This window comes from Manacus candei, unplaced genomic scaffold, assembly GCF_025592945.1.
Source record: "Manacus candei isolate 608988 ecotype Guabito, Panama unplaced genomic scaffold, ASM2559294v1 h1tg000005l, whole genome shotgun sequence".
In the NCBI taxonomy this organism is placed as follows: Eukaryota; Metazoa; Chordata; class Aves; order Passeriformes; family Pipridae; genus Manacus; species Manacus candei.
The window spans coordinates 18,353,518-18,381,217 of NW_026138053.1; the positions used below are offsets into that span (position 1 = coordinate 18,353,518).

Sequence of the window (27,700 nt, forward strand, 5' to 3'; positions counted from 1 at the left end):
GAGATTTCTGCACTGTCAGGAAAAAAATTTCTGACCTTCAGCCTCGGATTTCATTGCTCACTTCGATTCCATCCCTCGCTCCCCTCCCCTCCTGCCCACTTCCCCTCTTGGCGGTACAGCCCCCTGCACGCACAGAGCCTGACGACGGCAGACGGCCGCAAAGGCAGATATATTGCGGCTCAAATCTTTCCTGCGGGTCACTTAAAAGCAGCTTCCCAACCTTCATCCTCCTCATCCTTCCCGGCCCTTCCCGAGCTGTTGGATCAGGCGGGGCGGGGGGCGCCCCCTGCTGGGCCGCGCGGGCCCTGCCGCCCGCTCCGCCCTGACCCGGCAGGGCAAACAAACAGCAAAAAACAGGGGAAAAAAAACAAGGAAAAAGAGCGGAGAAGTGGCTCCTGCTGGCGCTGCCCCCCTCTCCTTCAACACTGCCAGGCTCCAGCATGGAAAGACCTGCGTAAAAACCGAATATTATTATTTGCGACTCGGAGAGCACAAGACGACCCATCAATCCACGTGTGTTCTCCAAGGGCCGAGAGTACTTCCAGAGAGAGAAGGCAGAAGTTCAAGTAGTCAAAATATTTTAAATCATTAGGCTCTGTAGTTTTGCACTTCTCTTTTTCTTTAAAACCAGAATTCACTACTGGAGTTCGGTGGGTTCTCAGTGTTCTCTGAGAAGACAGCAAGACGTACTAAACTTGCAGCGCTAGAGATGGCAATATTAGGGTGAGAAACATTACTGCCAATTAAAAATAAACTAGAAGAAAAGGCTGAAAATAATAATCAGGCAGGAAGCCAAATTTCCTTTTAGAGATGAAAGACTATCTTTAATATTAATTTATCCCAGCAGGCGGCTTTGGCAATCAACTTTTTTTAGAATATGATTACCTTCCTGCTTTCATAAGGTTTCTTTTCACATTGTGTATTACCTTAATTACCAAACCAACAGAAAAATCTCCACCAATAAAGTGTGTAGTACTTTAATAAGCACTGCTGTAGGCCAAGGTCTTAATTTTTAATCAGAATATTATTTGTATCATAGCACAAGCCCAGGCTACACACTGAACCATCACAGCCATGATGGCAGTCTCAGAGAGGTTAACACATACAAGACAAGAAAATACCAGGACCAGAGATGCTGAGAAAGGATATACATAAGATCAGTAGCAGAACTGAGATTAACATGTCCATCTGCAAGACTCTCTTATCTGCAGGATCACACTGTTTCCCATCAAAATGTCATACTGTGGAAATGATAAGTGCCACTAAATTACAGCCCAGCAAATATCTCGCAGTAAGGAATGGGCATTGAGTACAAGTCTGCAGGAACAAGTGAGAATACCAAATAAATCTTTTCCTTATCCCTTTTTTTCTCTAGTATAGAGAAAGCACAGAAGACTGGAGAAGCAAACTAAAACCAGATACTCCTTAAAGAACCAGTGAGCATTGATGTCTAAGCCAAAATAACTTCAAGGGGATGGCAGTGTCATGACTGATTCAGAAGTGCTCTTACTCCAGCTCCAATTCCCTGTGGAGAAATATAACACCACACTTGCATCTTTTTCTCTGCTACACAGAAACCAATCTTCTGCCAAACTCTGGTTGACTGGTAAAAGCAAAATTAAACATTTATGCAGCAGATAGATCAGATGTATGCATTGTCACTAATTCATTAGTACAGACATTTAACGAGGATAGGTTACATATTGCTGCCATCCCAGAAGGTTTTGTACGAGAAGGTCATGGACTTTTGGGGAGTCCAGGAGTTTTCCACCATGCAGTGCAACCTTTTCCTAACCCATAAAGAGTAATTTCAGTTACTTCTGCTATGAACAACATAACTGTGGTGATGGATGAATCAGAATTTTATATCCTTCCTCATCACTACCAAAATTTGCAGTTATATCTCATTCTTTCTTCCATAGTGAAACCTTTGCAAATCTATCCAGTTAGTGAGAAATAAGAAGCTACAAACTTGGGAAAGAAATTCTGAAATGTAGCTCTTCCCTATATACTGCAGACAACCTTTCAGCTGACAGTAAAAACTTTTACATTTGAGATCCATCAAAATGTGAACTGCTAGCTTTAGTATTTATGCGGCAAAGGTGACACTTTTTATATGCATCTATTTTAAGAAGGATGGCTTCAGAGCTACTGCCTGGATTGAGACAGCAATCTGTACCACCAAGATTACTCAGAAATCCTATTTGCAAAGTAAGTCCTATTAAAACACCCCTGCAGTAACCCAGCCTCTGAACTTCTCCTCCTTTAGTCAACTATTGCCCGTCCCAAACTATTTGAAAGGTTTAGTTAGGATTTTTACCCTGGAAGGAACGTGACAGATTCAGGCACACACTGAAGCAACCTGATGAAGTTAACTGGCCTGCAATTATCAAGGGAGGTCATAAAAGAAGAGTTTAGAGTGTGGACTTGAAAATCCACGAAGCTATATGCTATGTTAACCTGGTAGTGGCCCAGACAGAGCCATGCAAACATACACAAATCCTCAGTACAAGCAGTATCAATGTAATGCATTGGTATCAAACAGGCAGAGGCTGCTGCATCTACACAGTAAGTCAGTTAAAGTTGAGGAATTGGTTTAATAAGGGAAAGCAAAATGGCCCCATTACCAGCCTTGCATCACACATGGTACTACGGCACGGGGAAGGCTGCAGGGACATGCCATCACAAAGACTCTTTGCCAAGGCTAACGCAATTCAACCCAAAAAATTCTATTTGTGATAAAAACATGGCTCAGCTGGGTTCATCCTGCACTGTTATAAACTGTTTTTCCTTTGCTGTCAAGATTAAGTCCAAGTACTGAACTCAAACGTTCAGCCTAGAACAGCCATTCCCCCTCACAAATCAGACTTACAACTTGACAGTAGATGGCACTGCTCGAATTCAGTCTGAGCCAGGCCAGGCAGAGGAGAGGGGTTGTTAAGGCTCACTGGGGAGAGACTGATTCATGCACAACACAAATTAGTAACAACTAAAAACCATGGCATTTGCTTTGGAGAGAGCACAAGTGCTTCTATATCAGTGCCTCAACAAGAGCTAAACTACAGGGCAAATATATTAGCAAAAGGTTTAGTTTAAGATGGCAGGAGTACCTGTCCAAAAGTTCATCTACTGTACTTCCATCTTCAACTTAATGGCTTTTGCTGACACCTACTTCAAAGGGACAGGCACTAGATATTCGCTTTACATGAGCCTATAGGGGACAAAACCATTCTGGATTTTAGCATGAGTAGTACTGACACATTATGTAAGTGAACTTACTACTTCTCTTTGATCTCATACTTTCAGCTTGCAGGAGAAAGGTCTGCAGGGACAGCAGTTTCACTGCTCCAAGAGTGTTCAAGTAAAAGACCATTCTGGAAGCTGCTCCAGCTACTGCACAAAGGAGATGTGCAAACGTGGTGCAGAGAAGAAAAGGTTTTATACGTGTCCATGCGCATAAATATATGTAAATATATATGCAGGTGTATACACACTATGGGTTTTTTCATACACTTATATAGTACATACTAGACTCCTTTGTTAGCTTTTTAGCAAAACAGATGCAGAGGTTAAGAGCTTAGGTGCACAGTACTCAAGCATTTAGTTGCCAGAACACAGACAATTTTTACCCTGAATTGCACAATTATGGACAAAAAAGTAATATTTCTACACATTTTCAGACACCAAGAGGGCTTAGAAGCTAAACATAATTCACACAGCAAGACTGTCAATATTTCAAAATTACTGTGTTGAATAGCCAGGTCTTACCAATTACGTTCTCCAAAAAATACAGTTTAGACCAGTATTTTGTTTTATATAAGTCTTAAAAGACTTATATTAAAAGTCCAGTCCAATATCAGAAGGGGAAGCATTTAAAAACCACACTTCCTTGCACAGCAAATAGCCTGCAGGTTAAGACATCATTGATATTTTCGTAGTTCTTGTGTAGCAACATCCCACACTGCACTGCATTTACTGCCATACCTTATCTCATGGGCAAATATTAGAAAGACGTGAAAAGAAAGTCACAAATACATCCTGCCACACTCTAACAAGTGCACCTAGCTCAGAGGTGTGAAACAAGGCAGTAAAGAACACAAGTCGTTCAAGCTGGGCCTCTGAAGGCTAATCTGGGCATCAGGCAGGCCCACGACCCAGTCTCACCAGGGTAGTGCAGCAGTTCTTTAGCAGAAGGGAAAGCTGGCAAGAGGGTTTTAGCACACAGAGTTCACTGTGGCCTTTCAGCTCCCAGGTGTGTGCCAGGCAGCTTGGGCCTGGGCTGGGGCCACTGTGGGGAATGCAACTGCTGCAGGAGGCATATCCAGCCAGGAAGCCCACCACAGTCAAGAGGGAAAGGCACACACTGGCAGCCCTATTTTAAATTCCATGCCTTTTCTGCAGCATTTTCTAGTGTTAGTGCTACTGAATAGCAGTCACACCCCACATATATCTTGAAGGGAAAACAAACGAGCTTTCCCTTCTGGGCCCTTCTTGCAGAGAATTTCCAGTTAAAAAAAGCATTCTTGCCTCGAGTGGAACTGGATGTCAGATTGTTCATTTAGTCAGGAATCACACATTGCACATCTACCTCTTTCATTACTTAAAAGCAAACTTCTAAATCTGATGTTACAAGAACTGCATTTGCAGCAATCACGGACAAGAAAAGCCTCCCTAATTTATTTACAATCGTCTTTAATATTTGAAGGATTGGTGTGAAAAACTCATGAGTTTTCAAAGCTGGCTGCCAGCATGCTTGTAGTAGCATAGCCATGCTACACATGCAGAATAAATTAAGTCAATTACCTTGAAAAGATTTTATATTGATCCTCTGACTAACAGGTAAGATTAACAACAAAGTGAGATCAACACTAAGAATACAAGAAAGTACATTTGTCCCAGGTTATTACGAGTTCTGTCACGCAACAGACACAGAAGAAATCATGGTGTAATAATGTTCAATGAATGAGCAAAAATAGTAAACATCATGTGATCTCCCATTGAGCAATGAGACAGCTAGAGTTTTAAACATGATGACAATTGACTAATCTCAAACTAGGTTTTCAAATAACAACATTACAGCAAAGCATAGGGTAGTCTCAAACTTATTTGTAGATAAATTACTTTAATTTTTGACATTAAGTGTTATGCATATAATGCAAGAAAGAAGACAGATGATGATCTGTCTATCAGACCATGAAAAAAACCACATCAGCACACTCCAGCCAGATAAGGAAACAAAGATTTATTGGTAGTTTTATAAAGCTAAAAAGGTCATATATTTAAGAGACAAAGAATACACAATTGAACACAGTCGTTATCAAGGCACATAATGAAAAACCAAATTTGAAACATCCCATCTTTTCAACATTTGAAAAGATCACCATAATTTTCAATACTCAAAATGGCACTTGCACACTATAAACAAAATGGAGGAAGTCTAGAAGATAGAAACTGCTAAAGTCATCTTTACATCACACACACACACAATACATTTGCTCATTGGTCACAGTCAAACAAAATGATCAGCAATTGATCTCACAAATCCCACAAAGATACAACAATATTGGCAAAACCAAGAAACACTCAGATTAGAAAGGCATTATACATATGAACGATTTGGATTTTTTGGGTTTTTTTTGTTTTTTTTTTAAAAAGTGCAAAGTCCAAGGTTTCCCTAAAGGGAAGGCCAAAATACACAGCTAGAGCTGCCATTTTCTGAAATCTGATGAAAACAACATTTTATAATACAGGTTTTATGGAGTTGTTATATATCAGTTTATGGAATAAACAGCAGCCACGGAAGCACTGATCACAGATTTACGTGTGACTGCTGTTTGCAAAATATGGCCCAAATAGTATGTGGAACAAGGGAGGTTCAGGCAATTATTTATGCTTGCTTATTTGTTTGTTTAAAAAACCCCAAACAACCAAAAAACCCACCCCCAAGAAAAAGAATTAAAAAGGAGACCCTTAATGACCTTAAAGGAACAAAGTTCTTCCTTCGGTAATCCAATTTCAGGAAGTGGTCTAAGAGCAGTTGCTTTTAGAAGGTCAAGGTAAGTATAATCTTGAATTTACCAAGATTAAGACACCACACATTGCAGAAAGCAGAAAAAGCCTAAGAAATGAGTTCAGTAATAATTGTTAATCTATTTCAGTGTTCAGGCCTGAAGGCAACTGAAATGTGTGCCCCTCAAAAAAATAAAAAAAAGTCACTTTGGAAGTACTTGGAAATGCTTAACTTTCTGCATTGAGGAAGTGCTGCTTTGTTTTTTGACAAGGAGTTGTTTCTCAAGCACTAACAAGGTCTATATGCATGCTTTGCTTGCTACATGAACATCAATCTGATGGGCACCTGAGATCAGCACTGCCAGTTGGGCACCTGGACAAAACACTTCAGTATTTCGCTGTCTGAATTTTACACACACAGCCACTGTGAACGGAAGAGTGAGGGAAAGAGGATTTATTGTGCATGACAGACCTGTAAAACCATTACATAATAATGCAATCCTCTGTGGCTAAAAGCACATAGTGGACTGCAGCCCTCTGAATAAGGGAAAGAATGGAAAGTCCAAAATGAGAAGCATTTCTCTTCCCAAGGCAGCTATGAAGAGCTCTGTTATTGCCTGTACTACAATCACCACCAGCTTAATACTGGATCTGCCACCCTGCTTTTAAACAGCAACTTGCACTTGTATGGAATGGATATAATAACCAAAGCCTTTTCTGTTCCTGTGTATTATGCTCCAATAAAACATGCAGCTGTTACCCAAAGCTTGCCATGGTTAATGGTGCTAACATTTACAGGTGCAATGAAAAGCAGGTCCAGTGAAGCAAGTTATCAAAATTGCTGACTGTATTACAAAAATACCGTGTAAATCCATTCGAGGTATCCTGATACCATGGAACAGCAGTTTGTCAGGCTCTTTAACTAACAGAAAAAAAAGGTCTGCCTGAAGATAAAAGGTCATAGACTACCTAGTAATGTGTAACTCCATCCTTGTCTGTATCCAAGATCCTATTTCTTATGAACTTAACATTCAGTCTTCAAAAATAACAAAAGTGCTTACTTCTAGGCATGCAAAATGTTGCCTGTGAATTGCTTGAGTATAGGCAGCATGACAGAAAAAAAAGTCACTTTCATACTTTCATATATTCAGTATCAAGGCAGTATAAACTTCTCCTACCTTTGGTTTGATCCAAGACAAATACACATTTAGAAAAGACAAATAAAAAAAAGAGAGAGCAAAATATGCATGATCTCCTAAAAATAAAAACATATTGTTGATTTAAAGACAGTTTCTTGATTTTTTTTTCAACTCAGTGACATTTTAAAGTGCAATATAGGTATCTGTTTAGAAATGGTGAACTAAAATTTAAGAAAGTTTCTTCCCACTTAAGGACAAAAGTAGAAGTTGCAGCATCTCTCCACGAAGATCTGCCTCAAACTGTGAGAGCAGATTACTTGAGAAAACATTATTATTCTGGTGTTTCCAACAACATTAGAAGCATCTCACCTTTTTCCTTCATTTCATGCTATTCCCAAATTCTGCTTCATTTTTTCATATACAACATAGCTGATGCTGACAGCTGGAAGCACTTTCATAAAATTAGGGGCTATGCCCCTGTAAAGTCCTCGGAGTCCCTCTGTAGCAATAATTCTTTGAAAGAGACCAACCATGCTTAGCTGTGGAGCTCCTTCCACTGAGGCTAGAACAAAAATATAGTGTGTTATACAACAGTTTGAGTAATATTAAACTTCTCAAGCAAGTATCAAATACCTGGGTGGTGAGCCTGATATTCACCCCTACGGCCACTGAAAGGAGATCTTTTTATTCCCAGACATTTGGGAGATAGTCCTGTGTCAAAATCCCACTGAAAAGCATTATCCATCTATATTCCTTTAGAAATCTAGGCTCCTATCCTTCAGTGCACAAACCTATCAAATAAAAATCTCAACTATGAAGTTGTCTTTATGCAATGTCCTCCAGAGCAAACCTTGTTGTCTGTCTTCACAGGACAATGCAAGCCCTACCACTTAATATCTAAAATTTAGGGAACATTCTAAATTTTAGAAAAGTGCTCCCAGACTGTGACAGGGGCTCTATGTCTGGTAGTCTTGTATGGAATGTGGCTCTCAGATTATACAGAGCACCAGTGTCCAAAATGTTACTTTTGAATCAAGTATGAAGAACAACAGTGTTGGAGCTAAGAGGGAGGAGAGACCAACATTAAGAAGAATTTTCTAGATAAGTCCTTGGTTTTTCCAAGTTTGTTTTGGGGTTTTTTTGTTGTTTTTTTGGGTTTTTTGTTTGTTTGTTTGTGTTTTTTGTTTGTTTGTTTGGTTGGTTGGTTGGTTGGTTTGGGGGTTTTTTGTGTTTTTTTTTTTATTCCTATGTCTCTGCTACAGCTATTCCAAATGATACAATTTTGATGTGACCACACAGATATATTTTCAGTACAAGACAACTCACCTTGAGCCTGCATGCGTGTTCTGATAAGAGCCAGAGGGTAACTGGCTAACTGCCCACATGTGCTGGAAGCAGTTCCACATCCCAACAATACAAAAACACCTGGGTTGGCAGAGCTTGATGCATAGTGTTCTAGCCATGTACTCTTTAAGAGCTGCCAAGGTATAAAATTAAATAGTAACACAAGATATCTGCATTCAAAAAAGTAAACAAATACTTCTTTATTCATAACAGACCTTAAGGGCTCAATCCTGAAAAGCACCAATCTCACTACACCAGTCCTACACGCTTACTTTTAAAGTCCATACCTTAGGACACAGGCAAGGACTTAAAGCAGACTACAGTAGTTAGTACCTAGAAGAGAAATCCTTAAAAGATCCAGCAGCAGGAACAGTGCTCACATTCTAGACCTGGAATACTTTGAGGAGAGAAGGAGGGAAACCCAACTTAGCACCCCATGGGGTGCCACAAAAGTTTGCTCAGCTATGCACATCACCTCATGCAGAAAAAAGGATGCAAATTGGGAAAAAGAATTTCATGCAGTTTTGAAAACATTTGTCAAGCACTAATGCAGTGTCAAAAAAGAAGATTTGTCTAGACTAGGAAAAAAATTAGTGAGTGTAATAGGTGTCAGTTCCTCTTGAAAGGAAAGACAGAGGTTTTTCTAATTCCTCAGAACAACTATGTCAGCCACAAAGAATTTTGGTGACATGCACAGACACACAAGAAGTTCAGGTTAATATAATCCAATTATAAATCAGAAAAAATGGCAAAAAAATATATTAACTATCATAAATGCAGGATAGGTACCATAATATGAATATCTTATCAGGTTTTTAAGGTCCATATTTACTATAGAATGGTATGTTCCAGTCTAACAGGGTTAGTTTAGTATGCAAGCACAGTGTACTGCCAAGTCTATATAATCCTGTCTAAGAACATTTCCTGTTTGGTACTGTTGCATGTAAGAGCCCATCTGCACAGGCACTACTGCAGGAGGGGCAAACAGAAATATTGAAGTCTAATAACATTAGAGGAAAGTCTCATTTGTCTATTTTGAGTCAAAGGCAACTGTAATAATACAAGCATATTACGAATCTAACTAATGATACAGACATTGTAAAGAATATTTACACTTTTTGTAAAGTAACTGGTGACAGCTACATGCATCCAGTGATCTAAACTCACAGAATCACAGAATATGCTGAGTTGGAAGGGACCCACAAGGATCACTGAGTCCAACTCCTGGTCCTGCACAGGACCATCCCCAAGAGTCACACCGTGTGCCTGAGGGTATTGTCCAAACACTTCTTGAATTCTGTCAGTCTCGGTGCTGTGACCACTTCCCTGGCAAAACTGTTCCAGTGCCCAACCACCCTGTGGGTGAAGAACCTTGAACTCACCTCATAAACAGCAAGGTCAATGCCAGCATAAGGAATTATACCCAGAATATTAGGAATATAGCCTTTGTAGAAAGCCTTTAGACCTTCTCTTTTTAAAATCTTCTTAGCACAGTCAAACATCCCAGAATATTGCCCTGTTTTACCCACAGCCAATCTGGTCTTTAAAACCTAAAAGGGAAAAAAGAGTAGCCTTAATTAATTACCTATTTTATAGTCTATTTTATATACACAGTATATCTCTGCTTTTTCAATTCTCTGGAACTGCTTTGCATTTTGGTGCTTTAAGCCTCCTTTGTGATGATTTCTGGCAAGTATTTGTTAGCAGCAGGCTTCTTCAGGTCTATCCTTAGTGCAGAGCACAACACAAAACCATATACTAGCTTACAAATTCTTAGACTTTTTGATTAAAAGAGGAATATTTTTGATCAGCTTGAAGGCAATAGTGTGGGCAATATTCAATGAAGCATCAGCTAAGGAACAAGTGAGAGCATTAACATACCATCAGATCCCACTTCTGATCTGGGAACACCAAAGCACATGAAGAAAATAATTTTTTGAAAAGCATGACACTTAGAGAGGTAGTTAAGGAATATAAAGATTGTGTCTCACTAATGAAACAATATTATACAGCCAAATACAGGGAAAAATTACAAGAACCAATCAGAACATAGTATATTCTAAAATGCCTAGCACTGAAACTCTGAAAGGAAGTCCAAAGTAAAAATAAATTAGGATATAAGACTAGAAAGGAATCCTTACAATATTTGCAAGAGCAAAATGGGGTTTACTTTGAAAATGAAGTTAATATTTGGCTAGTCTTTGGTATCTCTGTTACTTACCTCCATGGGATAAATAGAAGTTTGTGCTGTTGCTCCAGCCAAAGAACCAGATATAAATCTTTCAACAGTGCCCAGCTTTCCATCATCCTTAGTGAGTATCTTCTTATACTGTATAGTTAAAACACATAAAATAAACATCACATGCTTTTTAGGAGTGGCAAGAGTTACTATGAAAGGCAAGAGTACAGTACAAAATGTCTTTTCAAGCATTTCAAGTTTTTTGTGTATTTACAGTTACATTTACTAACCCAACAAATTTAGAACTATTCTCACTGCAGCTCTGTGATTCTCCAGAATACAATAAACATTCCAGCCTACAAGAATCCTTTACATTAAACACCTCAGTCACCCCCAGTATTGTCGAGTGTTCCACAGTCACTCCAGGGTACCCTCACTATGGAACCCAGAAAACAAACTGGAACCGAACTCCTTGCATTCTTTGGTTGGAAAACTGGATCTGCAAGGATCAACTGGCAATTTGACAGAGGTACTTGGAGAGCTCTATATACTGTGTCCTGCCAGGCAGAGACACCATCATGCAAGAATGCATCGTCAGCTCCTGAAAGGCTGAATAAGAGTAAAGAATAATGTGCCCAAGATTACTCTATGGTACCTAAATCTGCACTTCAATCTAGCAATATCCCCAAGTTTATTTGATTTTTGTTGCTTTTATTTCCTAGTTGTACAGAAATGCGCAGTACCTTCATTCAGACTTACTTGAAGCACTAGCAAGCCCCACAGAGGAAAAATAAAGCTCATTTAAATACACCAGAATGGGAGTTCATTTTCCAAAGGAGGATTAGGCCTTAACATGATGCTTAAAGCTGATTCAGAGGTAAATATAACTCTGAAATCCAGGCTGAGGGCATCATAGCACTGTGATATTTGACTTTAAATGAATCCTGTGTAGGTTCAGCTCACATAATGTGCTAAGTTTTTGGTTGTTGTCACTTTGAAGGAACAATCTAGGTATTAATGCAGGGCTCATACAAAGCCATGCAGACTGGAAGACAGTTTAAAATGTATGACAGATTTAGTTTATGTACACTACTTATAATACAATAGCAAAATCTGCCTAATACTAAGAATTCTATTAATGGAATAGACTATTTTAAATCTGAAAGTCACCCTAAATTACTTTGACAAAATCCCCAACCATGACAAGAACTCCTATATAATTCAACAGTGCAAATAATGAACAGTGAGAGTGATGTAGTATTTTATTTACCATTGTTTCCATTCCTGATTTATCATCCTACCTGTTCATAAGCCCAGAACTTAATAGCTGTTTCAGGAGCTATTTTCACAACATTTACACCATTTCCCCTCCAAAGGGATCGGACACCACCTTCTTTCAACATTTGCTTGAAACCACTGGCTATATTCATTTTGTTTGATTTTGAACCATGAACCTAAAAAAAAAAAAAAATAATTAAAAAAATCAAAGTCACAGTAAAGAACACTGCTCTGATTAGCTTATAAAATTAATCAGTATTAAACTGATTAAATATATCAACTAGTAAAGCCACACCCACTATTGAAAAAAATCTTATTTTAGTGGCACAAATACTGTAATATTTTGCTTACATTTTTGTCCACATGACTATGGAAAAGACAATTTTCATTAACACAAAACATGGAAATTGTCAAAACATAACTAGACCTCCAGAACATAGATACTGAACTGATGCACTGGAAACCAAAAAGTTCTTGGACATTGCACCCACCTGCATCATCACTTTAAGGCGATCTAATGGTGCTGTACCTGTCCGGGAGACAGCACCAGCCACTCCTCCTGCCAACAGCTGCTTCCACCACTGTCCTGTCTTTTTCTCTTCCTCTGTGAACTCATCTGGAACAGTCAAACTATCTCCTATATCCAACACCTTTTAGAATCCAAAGCAAAGATGCACAAGTAACTGTCTCGTTCCACCACCTCGGTTTTATCAACAGTTCTAATTCAAATTAACATATCACTTAAGAATCTGTAAATAGAATGCTAGTTAACAAAATTAAAAAATAGCTCTAATTTACATTCTATAATTAACTTCCTATGCATTGCTATTCAATGAAAAGCAACTTTTAGTGACTTCTACATAGATATTGAGCAATAACACCACAGACCCACCATTTCAAAGACAGCACCATCATCATTAAAAATTACGACAAAGTTCCGCCTTGAGTATGGCCCAAGCAAAGACATTCTGTCATGATCAGCAGTCCTTTACAGTCAGCACTAAAGCTCAAATGCTTATATGTTGCAGCTAACCTTTCACCAGACAGCCTTCTGGGATTAGTTTGGTAATCTCCTAAGGATGCTAACAAGAGATTTCTCTCTCGCGGTAATTTATTCACACATATGTGGAATGTACCCTTCCCCCCACTCTCCCCAACATTTTCAAGTAGCATTTTTACAGCTGATACAGCAAAATATTCTATTTCTGGTAATTGCTGTGTATTACCTTAAAAAAATTAGAGGTTTGACTAATGTTTTATACATTATCTTATCATCAGCTATACTGAAAAACACATTTAATAACTTTTCTCAGCTATAAATGTTTGAAATTTCATTAAGAGGTGCACATTTGTATTACTATTCAATTTGATCAAAGAGCAACATTACTGCAGGCTTTAGTGATAAAGCTGTCCAAGACATAAGACTATGAAATCTCACATTTCACTTAAACATAGTCTTTGTTCTTATGTGTAACTTGCAACCATGATATATGATACGTAGGTAATGCAAACATGATATTACACATAAATTAAACTTATAAAAGGAGCAAGAATATTTTAATAACTGGTAAGTACTGTCCAGAAAGCATGTTAACAGATAAACCTTTTAAGTTATTGTTGACTTTAATTGTAGACACTATATCCCTAATTTACGCTGTATTCTCTATCTGTTAGTAGACAGACTACTGTCTTGGTCATGTGGAACAAAAATTGCAGAATGCAGACTATAAATATTGCCACTGGACAAACAGGATAAGCACCAACTATTCTGGATACTGAACACAGAAGAGATCAATGGGAAAATGCTTTCATCTTTCTGACATTCATGGTTTCCACGTAAGGTGTCATCAGCTGCTCAACTACATGAAAACATCAAAAGATCAATCAGAACTCTCAAAATACAAATTCAATGTTCTTAGAGATATTATGCACATCTACCAGGGTTTAACCCTTGTGTCTACGGAGACCTAAATGCAACTAAGAAAACAAAAAGATAAATTTGAGGGCCTTTATAAGAGACAGGCCACAGCTACCAACTCATAATAAGTCTATGCCAATGCAGTTATCTGCCTGGAAGAGCCTGACAGCATTAAAATTTTACAATAAAAACAGAATTGAAAGAGCTGCCAATGCCAGCCAGGCTGGGAGGTCTCACATCTGCTCTTATCTGAAACAGCAGCTGTGTTGCCGTGTAGCTGGATTTTGCTTGCTGTGATAACTGGGTCATCAGCTGACTGCCACACTAAGAACACAAGAGGCTCCCAGAGTTGTTTCTTGGAGTTAACTAATGACATTCCATAAAAAAAAGAAAAATACAGATCTTATGTTTAGTAACAGTAAAAAGCAGCATTTTATTAAAGCAAAGGTTTTTTTACGCAAAGTAAGCTGGGACCAGGGCTATTTGAAGTAATAGCAGTGCTTCAAGTGCTTTCTTGAGCAAACAGGGAGCTAACTCTCTTTTGGCAAGCATTCCTGAATTGAGATTGTACAGTGTGAGACATTCAAAGCTCTCAGATCTCACAAACTGGTTTTTATTATGGAAATGCTGACTTATCCCTGGAGATACAAATGGTCTCACTATATTCAAAGCAATCTGTCTTTACCTAACTTTATTTAGTCCAACAATCTACAGGAAGGATATTTAGCAAACAGGACTACTATTGGTTTACTTACTTATTGTTCTTAAAAGTCAGTCACTGAGGTGACAAGGGCTCCATTCAATAATAACTTTAAAAATTTATTTGCAGAGTGGATATCCTATTGCTGTATATTCTGTCATTTTTAAATTCTATAGCACAAAAGAGTGCGAGAACATGTGCACAGAAAATCATCACTAAAGACGCTAGTGATTTTATGATATTACTGTATAAATACAAATACTAATTTCAGCATAAGAAACAGTCTATATAATGTCTATATAATTTGTTTCAACAAATCAAAAGCACAGAACATAAAAATATACTGTAATGTGTGGAGAAGAAAAATATTTAATATTGTGGTTATTATTTTTCTGTGGAATATCTCCAAAGGAGGAAAAGGATTCCATCCTAAGAATTACTGATAATTATTTGCAAAGTTTAGACCAAGTGCTTTGTAGAGAAGAAGGTCACATCACACTATTCTGCTGGCACATGGGAGAGCACAAAGTGAAAAGGAAAACCAAACAATTCTAAACATAGATATGCTTGAAATATAATAAGTGTGAAGCTGTTATACTCAATATTGCAAATTAACACAGCAGAGATGAACCTATAAGCTGAACTAAGTTAAAAGAGAAGTTGAACTTACAGTGGAATGTTTCCAATATCGAATTATTTCCTCAATGTCTGTAGCTGGATTAAACATAAAATGATCTCTCCACTCATTCCAATCTACTGTCATTGTCCCATCAGCATCAATACTGAAAAGAAATTGAACAGAACTATATAAGGAAACAGTAGCAGGGATGGGGTTTTGTTGTGTTTTCTTGTCTTCCCTCTGCCCTTTTTTTTATTGTCCATCACATCAGTGACAACTAACTGTCAATTCCACGTGGTGACTTCAAGGCTGAATCTGCCATGGCCTTTCAATACTATGCTTTTCCTATCCAAGTGCATCTGGCATATTCCCTTTAAAAACATAATATAACACTTCATTATATCAACATTTACAGGGAAATGAATAACATTCTCCTCCAGAACCAGATGCTCCAATAGTGACCACTTACTATTACCCAAGAGTAGATGGAATACATGAGAATTCCCATAAAGGCACCACTGAAAGTACCAACACTTTTCAAAATTATAATCCCATTTATTCTGTTCTCTGAGTTATAAAAATACTTTACAATACAAAGAAGCTTAAAATACTTCAAGAAATAATAATTCCTGACCTTTGCAAGATCTTTTCTGCCTGTTTTTCTGAAATGTTTATACCCAGTATCTTGAGGGACTGGACAACTTCTGATGCTTCAATTTTTCCTTGAAACATTAAAAGAAAGATGATACATATTTAAAACATGGATCTTACTACAGTTAGCACCTTGGAGCTCACTAGGTTCTATTGTAATACCTGCATAATAGCAAAGGTAATTTAAAATCAATTTAAATACAGATGATGTATTTTGATTGCCTACTATAAGGACTGAGCAAAGCAAAGTACATTAAAATCATGCAACCAAATTGGATGCAAACATTATCTTTACTAGGTAGAAATAGTTCGAAATTTCCTTATAGTTTCTCCATCTGGGAAACAAAGAGCCCCAGCTCAATGAACCTGGAAAATAACTGAAAGAAAAGAAGACTACAATAACTTATTATTACAATCTGCAATAAACTATAATTATGATCCTATTAAGGAAAAGAAGTAAAGGTTCCATATTCACAACATTTTTTTCCATTTCAGACAAAGTTGAATTGCTTTTGACGTACAGTTTCTTCAAACGATATTTGAACAAATAAGATAAATCAAGGCATACCATCATTGTTTTTGTCCAGGCTCTTAAATGCCAGTTTCATCTTCTTCTCATGTTCTTTAAGGTACTGCATAAATTCTTCGAAATCCAGCTGTCCATCCTGGTTAATATCTCCAGCTTTAAAAATTTTCTGTTGAGAGAAAATTCAACAGTTGACTTTTCTAAATTACAGCAGGTCACAAAGCACCATTTGGTTCCAGAATTTAATGTACTCATATTTTCATAAAGAGAGAAAACACTTGGCAGTAAATATATATTTGAGAAAGCATTACTGATTATTTACATAACTTTCCTTTGTAGAAATTTTAAGGTTTCTTACCAGCACTGGCAAGTTATAGCTACAGGTATCAAATAATTTGTGGAGAAAGAAGTGGGGGCAGGACAAAATCACAAAAGAGACAAGTTTAAGCCTGTGAGCTTCCTATACATGCAATGTGTGAATATGTCAGTCAAATTAAACAAACATAATCTTGACTATCCTCTTAATCCAGTGGTCTATTAATTATGAATTATAAAGATAAAAATACAAACAATATTTAACTGCTGACCAAAAAAAATAAATACAAAGATCTTGCCCAACTAGCACTTCCATCCCCCAGCGTTTGAGACCAGGGCTTTCTGCTTCCAAATGCCCTGACTCCAATCTTAAACAAACTTGTACCAAGTACAGACACACTTATCTTCCTTTTTTGCATGTGCTTCCTACTAACTGCCCTGCAGATAGAAACGTTTACATGTAAAAATCAACTGAGTTCAATACATGGCACACAATAGCCAGGAAACAAATGTGAAACAGAGCTCAGGCTTCCAAGTCCCTTCTATCTGGCAGACTACCATGCACAACTCGAGTTTTGGAGGAAAGTAACTCTCAACAAGATTTGCATGGCTTTTCTAATCTGCAAAATCTGCTTTTAATCATTCTGTTTACTCCACTTTAATTAGCAGAAGTCCTCAAAAGACCAAAGTCCAAAGAGTTCTAGCCTACAGAAACTAAACACAAAAGAAGCTGAAAACTGGTGTATTCGTTGAAGGTGTCTGAAGAAAAATTTAAGGCATCTGAGTGCATTTATGTGGCCTCATTCATCTTCCCTATCCTTCTATAAAAAGTAACGTACTTTAACATTTCATCTCAAAAAATCAAAATTAATAAGATTATCAAAGATTTCTCAACAAAATGGAGGAAAATTATGTGGTACACCACAGTGAAACAAGCAAATTACTTATTTCCCATAATACAGCAAATTGCACCAAAAAACCCAACGCAAGATACCACCTATTTAGACAAAGGGGTTTGGTATCAGCTTTGGAAATAGTGTTCTTAGTACAGTCATCAGTCCAGCTTGATTGTCATTTCTATTAATAACCTGTCAACAAAGATATACTCATCAATTCAGTTTCATGCCCTTGTCAATATAGTTGGAGCTATTCAGAATTCACAAAAAATTCTGAATAGAAATTTTACAAAAAAAAAAAATAACGTACATTTATGGAAGTTTATGGATACGCTCCTGACCATGACCTTCTAACAAGAAATTAAGAAAGGCTAACAGATTAATCATTCAAAAACCCCCAAACAAATAAAAAAACTAACCAAAACCCACCATTAAAAGTTACTCTAGCCCGAAAAGAGTCCCCCTCCTCAAAGACACTGCAATCTCAACCCATCTTTTGCTCCATGCATGGCACTCCATGCCACAGGGTCCGAGTGTCCTGCTTGGCTCCCACACACTACTGAGAAGAGGTGACTTACGTGGCACTTGTACTCACTTGGAGTGAGTTCTAGTCAACACAAACTCTTACTGTTCCCCACTACTATCCAAACCACACAAACCGAAATGCAGAACAAGGAAAGTGTTGTTCTGCCTCACAGATATGACAAAACTTGAACTATATTATAAATTACAAAACCTCCACTGCTGAGGATGACGTGAGCCAAAGAAAACGGAAATTCCTAGGAAGTTCAGAGAGCCACACACTTCTGTGTGTGAAGGGGGGTACCTTTCAGTTCATCTGCCAAAGAAGCAGATTTCATAATGCAACAACTAGAAAAGGGTAAGCACAAACATACTCTCCATTCCCTACTTTTGTTTTGGCAATTATTTTCCAGACTTCAAGCCAGTGTCAGCCACTCTCAGTGCGGCAGAACAGAAGTGACAGGGAACCAAAACGTGTGGTTTCCTCAGTAGGCACACGGATTTTTCTCTCAGTGCAAATCTAAAAGTTCATACAAATAAAAGCCTCTTGGTGTTTATGAAATAAACTAATTATGTGGGTGTTAAAGTTTCAGATTAAAATCAGTAATTCACAGGTTTGTGGAACAAACAGGAACACTGGAAGAAGCTTGTCTTCCACCTGTCGGGCAGAAACTTCCTCCTGGGGGGTTATATACTCCATGGGCATAGCCAGCAGGAAGACACATACTTGATTCTGTGGGGAGCCTGGCACACTAAGTCCTAGGTACAAACTGCCCATTCACAGCATCAAATAATTTAGGTTGGAAGGAACCTCTGGAGGCCACTGAGCACAACTCCAGCTCAAAGCATGTCTAATATAACTGGATCTGATTAGATCAGGTTGCATAGGACCACATCCAACTGAGTCTTGAACATCTCCAAGGGTGGAGATTCTACAGCCTCTGCAAGTAAACTGTTCCATCATTCAATCACCTCCCCAGTTCAACAATGAATCCAACTTCACTGTTCTGCATTTAGCATACTACCAGATTTTGTATAATTACAGCCATTTGTCACTCTGCCACTGCCTGGTTCACCAACTTCTCTGATGGAGGAGAACTGGATGCATTTTAAAATAGGTATGCTTACAACAATAGAGCAGGAACCAAACTAAATGCCAATATTCACTTGGAAGTCCTGGGAAACAATGTTCAGCATGCCTGCCTCGTAAAACCTGCCATTTCTTGTTACAGACTCACTGTGGGATCACCTCACCTTTACAGAACCAAGAGGAAAATGTTTATTTTTCAAGGCATACTATTTCTTTTCTCATTGTCTAAAAACTGTAACCCCAAGCAATAAGGATAATTCACTAGATAAAATGAAATGGTGACCACGTAAAGAATTGCTAATTACTAGATATAGGAAGACAGTTTAGAGGATGACATGAGCCAGCAATGTGCACCTGCAGCCCAGAAAGCCAATCACATTCTGGGCTACATCAAAAGAAGAGTGACCAACAGCTCAAGGGAGGTGATTCCGTCTCTCTGCTCTGCCCTTGTGAGACCCTGGGAGTGCTGTGTCCAGTTCTGGGATCCTCAGCACAGCAAAGACATAGACCTGTTGGAACAGGTCCAGAGGAGGCCACAAAGATGATCAGAGAGCTGGAGCATTTCTCCTATGAGGAAAGGCTGGAGTTTTTCAGATTGAGGAAGAGAAGGTTCCAGGGAGACCTTATTGCAGCCTTTCAACACTTAAAGGGGCTTAAAAGAAACGTAGGAACAAACTTTTTAGCAGGGCCTGTAGCAGTAAGACAGGGGATAATGGTTTTAAACCAAATGAGTGTTGATTTTGATTATTTATAAGGAATAAGTTTTTTACAATAAGGATGGTAAAACACTGGAGGAGGTTGCCCAGAAAGGTGGTAGATGCTCCACCTCTAGAAACATTCAAGGTCAGGCTGGATGGGGCTCAGAGCAATCTGATCTAGTTGAAGATATCCCTGCTTATTGCAGGGGGATTGGACTACATGGCCCTTTAAAAGTCACTTCCAATCCAAACAGTGCTATGATTCTATCATTTTTCTTTTTCATGCTACAGGCCTTCAAACATACTGACTAAAATGCTCCTATGCTGACCTATTTGGTCGTGACACTGTCGCCTTCTCCCCCCCCCTTTGTGTTTTAATAATTCTACTACTTTTATTCTTTTTCTGCTGCATATTTTCTTAATACAGCTGCTTTCAAAGTCCTGCACAACCAGGCAACACCAACGTGAAAGGTCACAAGTAGAGTGAAATACCGAAGATATTTTTTAAAAATTTTCTCCATAATATAAATCATGTTGCAGTGTTGAATTCCTACTCCTCCAGAAGACCTCTGTATTTGGTGTGGAAATGTAAGTCAGCAGGTCTGATGAAAAAAAAAAATAGGAGTTACAGACAGGCTTTATATACACATCAAAAAATCCCGACCCTCTGTAAGTGTCCTGATGAATTACTAGATTACTCTGTGCCAAAGTTGTGAACTTTAACACATTTATGGCTACAATGTAAAGACAAAGAATGCAAGACACTAGAAATCTTAATGCTTTTATGTAGACTTTTAACTTCAGAGTTTCATTTTTTACACTATTTAGTATCACCATTTACATATTGTGCATAAGCCTTCACATTCTGTTTACAAAACTCAACTGTGTATGAAAGGTGGGGCTGCTGAGTGCAAAGGATTACCAATCATCTATTCATCAGCTTGTTATGTCAGCTAATTAATATAATATAAAGAATATTTAAAAGGAAGTGATTCAACAAGAAGTTACTGGCTTCCTATCGCGCTATCTACAAGACATAAGCAAAAAACAGCACTTCAAGATATGTAACTGATGCAAGTAGCAATTAGTTGTTCTGCAAGCTGCAACAGGAGTTCCAAAGGGCACAGTTACAAATTCTGCATATAAAGAACTCCAACATCACAGTAAGAATATCATCATAAGAATATCATGATGATATTCTTATTTAGCCATTCACAAGTTTCACATTTGCTTTTAAAACCAGAGGTACTATACATAAAACCAATCATGATATTCCCTCCTCCTCTTTTCCCTTTTTTCAATTCTTTCCCTCTTCACCTCTATTTTTTTTAGCACCAGCCATTCACATAGCTCTGCATTCTACAATTTTAAGTTATTTCACTGTAATACTATTGGAAAACAAACTCAGTTACAGCTGAAGTATAGACAGCTCTCCTCTCTTTACTGGACACATACCCAACAATAGTCCTTTTCCTATTTAAATTTGCCAAGACTACACAAATTTATGCAGACTATGATGACCCAAAAACCAGTAGTAAAGATTATTAAAGTCAGTCTTGTCAAACTACATCAGTTGGGAGATAAACCCAGCATAAAGGTAAAGGGCCTGAGGATGTGTTCGCTCAGCATTACACCCCAGTGAATCCATATAACACACTAACAAACTAGACTGACACTCCACCACCAGAAATCCAACACAACACTGTATTTTGAGCAAAACAGTAATTTGAAGTGCCTCCAAAGGCCTCCCAATTTGTCCAAATTCTGCATACATATTTACTCACTTGCCCCCCAAAACATACCAGCAACATGTAAACCCAAGCAGGCCCTTTAAACCTGCCACAGAGAGACATTAAGAGCCCCCCACTCCAGTACAGCAGACTTGCACCCTTGACAGTAGCAGCTGTTGCTATCCGCTGCAGAGCTTCCCTTTCCTGTTCTCTGTCCTAATTACCACTCTTCCTGCTACAGGACAGCACTGGCAGAGGTCTTCTCACTGGTCCATTTCAGGTAACAGAATGTCTAGAAAACAGGACTAAAAAGGACAAGATGCAAGTCATGAGTATGCTCTCCCCACATGCTTTGCAGAAGCTGCTCCCTCAGGACCTGGATAAACTCTCTCAACTCATAGCTATGAATTAAATTTCAAGAATCTGAAACAGCATACATGGAAGATGCAAACTATCCCTTGAATTTTCATTCAGCATTCCTTGCAAGTTACACTGGTATTTTTGACTTTGAACATACTTGGTAGATAGACTTTTCCCATTAAATAAGACTACTCTGCTAAAAACGCATTCCCACCTTAGTCATCTCAAAAGATTTATCAGTTTACCTTGTTTGTTTTTCTGGGACACACTGGTGTCTCAAGACAAGGGTTTAGCAAAGCACTTCAGCATATGGTTAAGAGATGTCTCAGAGGTGAGGCTTCCCATATTTGGCAATTCTTGGCATTCTTGCACTTTGCAGCAGCAGGAGGAAGAATTAATCACTCACTGTAGTCTGTCACTTTTCAGACAAAAAACTACCAAGTTAGTATTAAAAAATAGTTCATTTTATCTCCTTGGATGTTTAAGTTGCTAAAACAAACTTAAGATTCATCTTGCTCTTTCATATGGAGACTTGGAGACTATAGCACATATCGGTTAAAAGCTTCTGAAGCTGTACACATGGAAATGAAACAATGACTATATTATATATATATATATAAAATAATGAAACAATGAAATAATGTTTGCTTACAATTGAATATTACTGAAGATATTTGAGGTATTTCACAATTAAGTCTCCATAAGCAGACATAATCATCACAACTATTATGACCTGAAAAGGGAAGTTTTCTACAATCACATGACGTGACTGTAGAATCACGTTTTGGTAAAAACTGAAGATACCAGACTACTCTAATTCTGTAGCACCAGTTTTTTAGCCGACTATTAAGGTGAGAGAAAGCTTCAATTCACATAAAGAATGACACACAGACAAGGAAATGCTGAAGCTTCTAAGACTGTGAATCTTCATATCACATATGATAATATCTAAGAGTAGATACAGTGTGATAGAAGATGCCCAGGTGTCTTCTTTGAAGTTGCCAAAGTAATCAGTGTTTTTTCTAATTTTCTAGCCAAGCTACAAAACAACGAAGACACTTCAGTTAACTTGGTCTCCTAGCCTTCTAATTTTGCCATGTATGGGAAGTTACCAAAATTAGGAAAAGAGTAAACATCTTAATAAAGTAGTGCAGAATTATTCAAGGACATATTTAGCTCAGTCACTAAACAAGTGTGTGCTTTCTGGACTAAGAACTGCTAAGATAAGTTCAAGCTCTGAAGCACTATCTAGCTGTAGTTTTTAGAGGCCAGAGAAAAGCACAGAAGGAAACAATACACACCTGACCCTGTTCTCACCCATCCCCTTCTGCTGAGACACAGCAGTGGAACACAGCACAGGGGCCTGCCTCACTTCACAGAATTCCGAATTTCCTATGGTTTAAATGCAGAAACATATTTCAAGTGTTTGGTATTTTTAGACTTGATTGGGCTAAAATTTTCATAAGCACAGTCGATTGCTCTAAACAGACCATATTCTGATTGCTGAGAAATTAGTCTCATTAGGCCCTGTCTCCACCACACAGAGGTGTCTCATCACACTGTTCTTTATCTAAAGGAGCCTTAATGTAGCCAAAGACTTATGTCAAAACACTACAGAGTCAGTCCAAATAAGATCATTATACTGTTTCCAGAATGTAGTTATTCATTTCAGTAACATCTGCCTACTCCTAGCTCCACGACTCAATGTATAAATAGTACCTGAATTTGAATGCTTGGCTGTTCCAAACTGAAGCTTGAAATACAGGGTTCACCTCCTACGGATTTACTGTAAGGACTGACTGCAACAGAAGGAAAGGATGAACAAAAATAGTACTTGATATAACTACTCACACCATTTATGGTACTCTCGCCTACGAGACACAGCATTCTGAAGACATAGGATGAGATCATATGAGATCTGATCCCAGCATCTATTTTGTGTGTCTACTAATCAAAGCCACTGTAAAATAGCTGTTAATATTGCTTCTAAAGCAACACCTGATACTGTCACCACACTGAATTCCTTTTTCGTAGGTGTTCACATATTACATCAGGAATCTTTTGCAATGTTTTGCAAAGTTAACCATTCCTGGCAGGTAATATACTACAACATAAACCAGGTGTCATCCTGGCAGCTTCCAAGCAACACACATTCCAGATTTTCCAATGGTTTACTTTTGTCTGTCACACACTGACAGAAGGCAGGTCAAGCAGAACATAAAGTCAGGAGCTCCTGTCATGTTATGCTATGATGTCTTGCTATGGGGAAAAAATGATTCTTCCTTAGAGGGACATGCAACCTACCTCCAAAGCTTACCACATGGGTTCACATCAGTTCTTGTATCTACAATGTTACTTCACCTAAAAGAGTGTCTCATCATTAACAAAACTGTCAAGACAACTGAGGAAGGCTGAAAGAAAATACTGGTAGTCTATTACTCAAACGGATAGTGGGCTTGTATCCTATAAAACATGCATATTCCTTCTAGAGAGGAATTACATTGAAAGACAAAAGAGCAAAGTAGTACCAGTAGCACAAACAATAAATTCTACAGTGAAGATGACAACTTGGGATCAACCAATTGACTTGGCAGTGAAACCCAGTAATGCTCACATGGTCTCTTTACCAGTGCCTCCCAGAAGAATGATGACCCAACACTTCCAGGTACATGGGTTGGAAGCCAGTCCTGCAAGAGATTTTTGGAAACCTAACACAGGCCAGCATCTAGAACATAATGGCAGCACAAGGCTTAAGACTGACCCAGCCATGATGTACTGAAGCCTATTCTGCTCTAGGATATCCCATGCTCTGCCCATGCCACGGTGCCACTATGCTGGCAGGGCTGAGCAGTTCAGGAGCTAACACTTTGTCATGTTGTGTCATACTTCCATGTCTCAATTCCTTACTCATTAGTTATTAGTAATTATAAGGGTACTTCTGCCTCTCCAAATACAAATACAATGATTCAATATCTGACTTCTTTAATAAAATACCTTTTTACCAAGTAGTAAAAAGACTGAATTCAACATCACTTTAAAGCTCGAAGTGAAGTGGGAGAAGGCAGTTTTGAGCTGCAAGAAAGTACAGGAAGCCGATTAGCAGGCAGTAGAAGGCAGGAAAGATGCTGGAGGCTAGTCTTACTGAGGCTCTCTTATTACAAGAAGTCTAGATATTAACAGTTACATATAACTAGTCTAGTTTCTAGTTCAAATTGTGCCCACCACTGAGTTTAAAACAGTGAGCATATAGAAGTTTCAGTGCACTCCAACAATTCTTCCACCCCTCCCAAATGCACATGACTCATGGCTTGCTTTGTTTACTCTGTATTTCTTAAACTGAGGCAGCACTTCCTGCTCTGTTACATCCAGGTATGTCTAGATCATCTCTATCTATTTCATGGGTTTCACTTTCAGTTTATCCTGAAGCAACTGAGAATAATTTGACAGTTATTCAGATGTGCACTATTAATGAAGATCACTGATCTTGAGAAGGAACTTGGAACTTCAATTCTAAGTTGCTCAAAATTTCAGCAGCACACCACTTGTGACTCAGGGCTTTCACTGAATTATGTTGGAAGACCACCTTTGTTAAACACCAGAAAATTAGCTGGTCACCTGTTTCCCCGTTGTTCAATGTAAGTAAAAACCCCAAACTGTTACAGTCAAACTGGTACAACAGGTTTACAACAATGTGTGTATAATCTGTGACTGAAATTCATAACTGTCATGCTCTTAATACTGACAACTTTCATGGATAACCAAACAGGCCAAACTGTCCCTCCTTTATATACCAACACCTAAGAACACAAAACGTGCCTGTTGTAAAGATGATTTTGACCAGCAGCAATATTGAAGCGAAAGTGTGCTCTCATTTATTCTCTCATATAAACACCATTCAACTCAAGAGGACTCCTGGATACTTTTCCCTTAAGGACAGGAGACAGAAAACTAAATACCTGAAAGTGGTAAAATAAAGACCAAATAATGAGACCATAGGGGAGAAATTGGCAGAGTATCCCACAATTAGCATAAGGTCACTGAATTATTGACCCCTCAACACTAGAGTCAAAATTTAAGTTCCTTTTCCGGCAGCTCTTTCAGAAAGTGTGAACAGCTACTACAAGCACAGCAGTGGAATGCCCTCGAACCATTCTTTATACTGAAACAAACAGAACTGCTACAGCAACAGCTCCCCCACAGATCTCACCTGTATCTGTTCAGCCTAACTGAACCCATGCATGCCTTGTCAGTGCAGACTTGCCTTACCACACAAACACGTACACCTTCAGAATTGCACATTAAATGACTTTTTATGCTGATCCCTGGGGATTACTGAAAGTAATTAGGAGAGATAAGGTTCTCTTCCAGGTTCTCTTCTGCTAGTATAAGTCAGCATCACACTGGAATGCTTGATGACTCAAGTTTTACTGACTTCTGAGGTCAAAATATTGATAGAAGGGACAAAGCAATGTAACAGTTGAACTGATTGCTGCAGAAGCCGCACCACGAAGAAGTGCACTGTATCTTTCGTGGTTTGACGGCCACTCTTACAAGTGTGCATTTTTTAATACAAAGGCCTCGGTATCTGACGTAGTCCATACCAAGAATCATTTCCATGTCTATGTGTCTAAGGAGAGCTAGCTTAAATAGCCAGTTCTGAAATCGCAACCTACGGTTATACAGATTTACTTACGTGCTGCCCAAACAAACCTTAATTTACTCTGATCTAGATAATGCATAGGTGGAGTGATAGATAAAAACTGTAAATTACTATCATTTATCGTGCTGGAAGAGGAATGTGCTATCAAGTACCACCCAACAAGGAGTCAGAGGATGTCAAAAGTCCACATATGATGAGTAAACCCACTTGGCAGTGGAAGCGCCGACAGCCGTACGCGCTCGGGACCCTTCGCCTACAACTCGGGGCGTGCCTGTACAACATGGCCCGCGGCGCTGGAACGGCGTTCCGGGGAAGGAAAAAGGCAGGCCCGAGGCCGCGTCCATCCAGGAGCGGCCCCGAGCCCCCGCATGCGGCGGCAGCAGCGGCAGCCCCGGCCCGGCCGCGCCCGTCCCTCGGGCTGGGCAAGGGTGGCGGCCGGGCCGGGGCTTCTCACTCTCCCTGCGGCCCCTGGAGCCGGGACAGAGCCCTCGGCAGCGGCTGCGGCCCACGCTTACCTCCTCAGCCTCCTTCCCCAGCGGGATGCCCATGGCTCGGAGGCCCGTCTGGAGCTCGGCGATGTCCACCCTCCCGTCCTCGTTGAGGTCCAGTTTCCTGAAGAGGTTGGCGTACCGGGAGTCGCCATCCCTGTTCCCGTCGCAGGCGGCCGCCGGTAGAACGAAGCCTCGCAGGAGCTGGAACATGTCGGGGCCGTGCGGCGCGGACAGATGGACGGACACAAGCCCTCGGCTCCCGCGGGCTGGGCGCGGAGGAGACACCACCCGCACTCCTGCTCCCACAGCTGCCCGGGGAGGGAGGGAGAGAGGGAGGGAGGGAGAGGCCGGCTGGGCCCGCCCGGGGGCGGAGGAGCGACAGAGGGAGGGAGACCCGGCAGTCCCCGCCCGCCTCTTCCTCCACCCCGCGCCGCTGGGGCGGGGAAGGTGAGATGGGGAGGGGAAACTGCAGCCCCTTGTGCTCGGCACGGCGCTCCCGCCCGCATTTACACGGCTGTATCCAGCTCAGGGTTTCCAGTACAAGTAGAGAAACACCGACAACGCTGCAGAAGACC

At 39.5% G+C, this 27,700-nt stretch overlaps 1 protein-coding gene across 1 annotated transcript; it reads right to left on the reverse strand.

Moving 5' to 3' along the window:
• Window positions 1–5,227: 5,227 nt before the first annotated feature.
• SLC25A24 (solute carrier family 25 member 24) lies at window positions 5,228–27,491 on the reverse strand. Its single transcript, XM_051795475.1, has 10 exons — window positions 27,150–27,491; window positions 16,406–16,532; window positions 15,821–15,908; window positions 15,238–15,349; window positions 12,441–12,599; window positions 11,973–12,125; window positions 10,714–10,821; window positions 9,875–10,042; window positions 8,475–8,625; window positions 5,228–7,710 (listed from the first exon to the last, which is right to left on the reverse strand). The coding sequence occupies exons 1-10, from the start codon at window positions 27,333–27,335 to the stop codon at window positions 7,532–7,534; spliced, it is 1,431 nt and encodes a 476-aa protein (XP_051651435.1). The 5' UTR covers window positions 27,336–27,491; the 3' UTR covers window positions 5,228–7,531.
• Window positions 27,492–27,700: the final 209 nt, after the last annotated feature.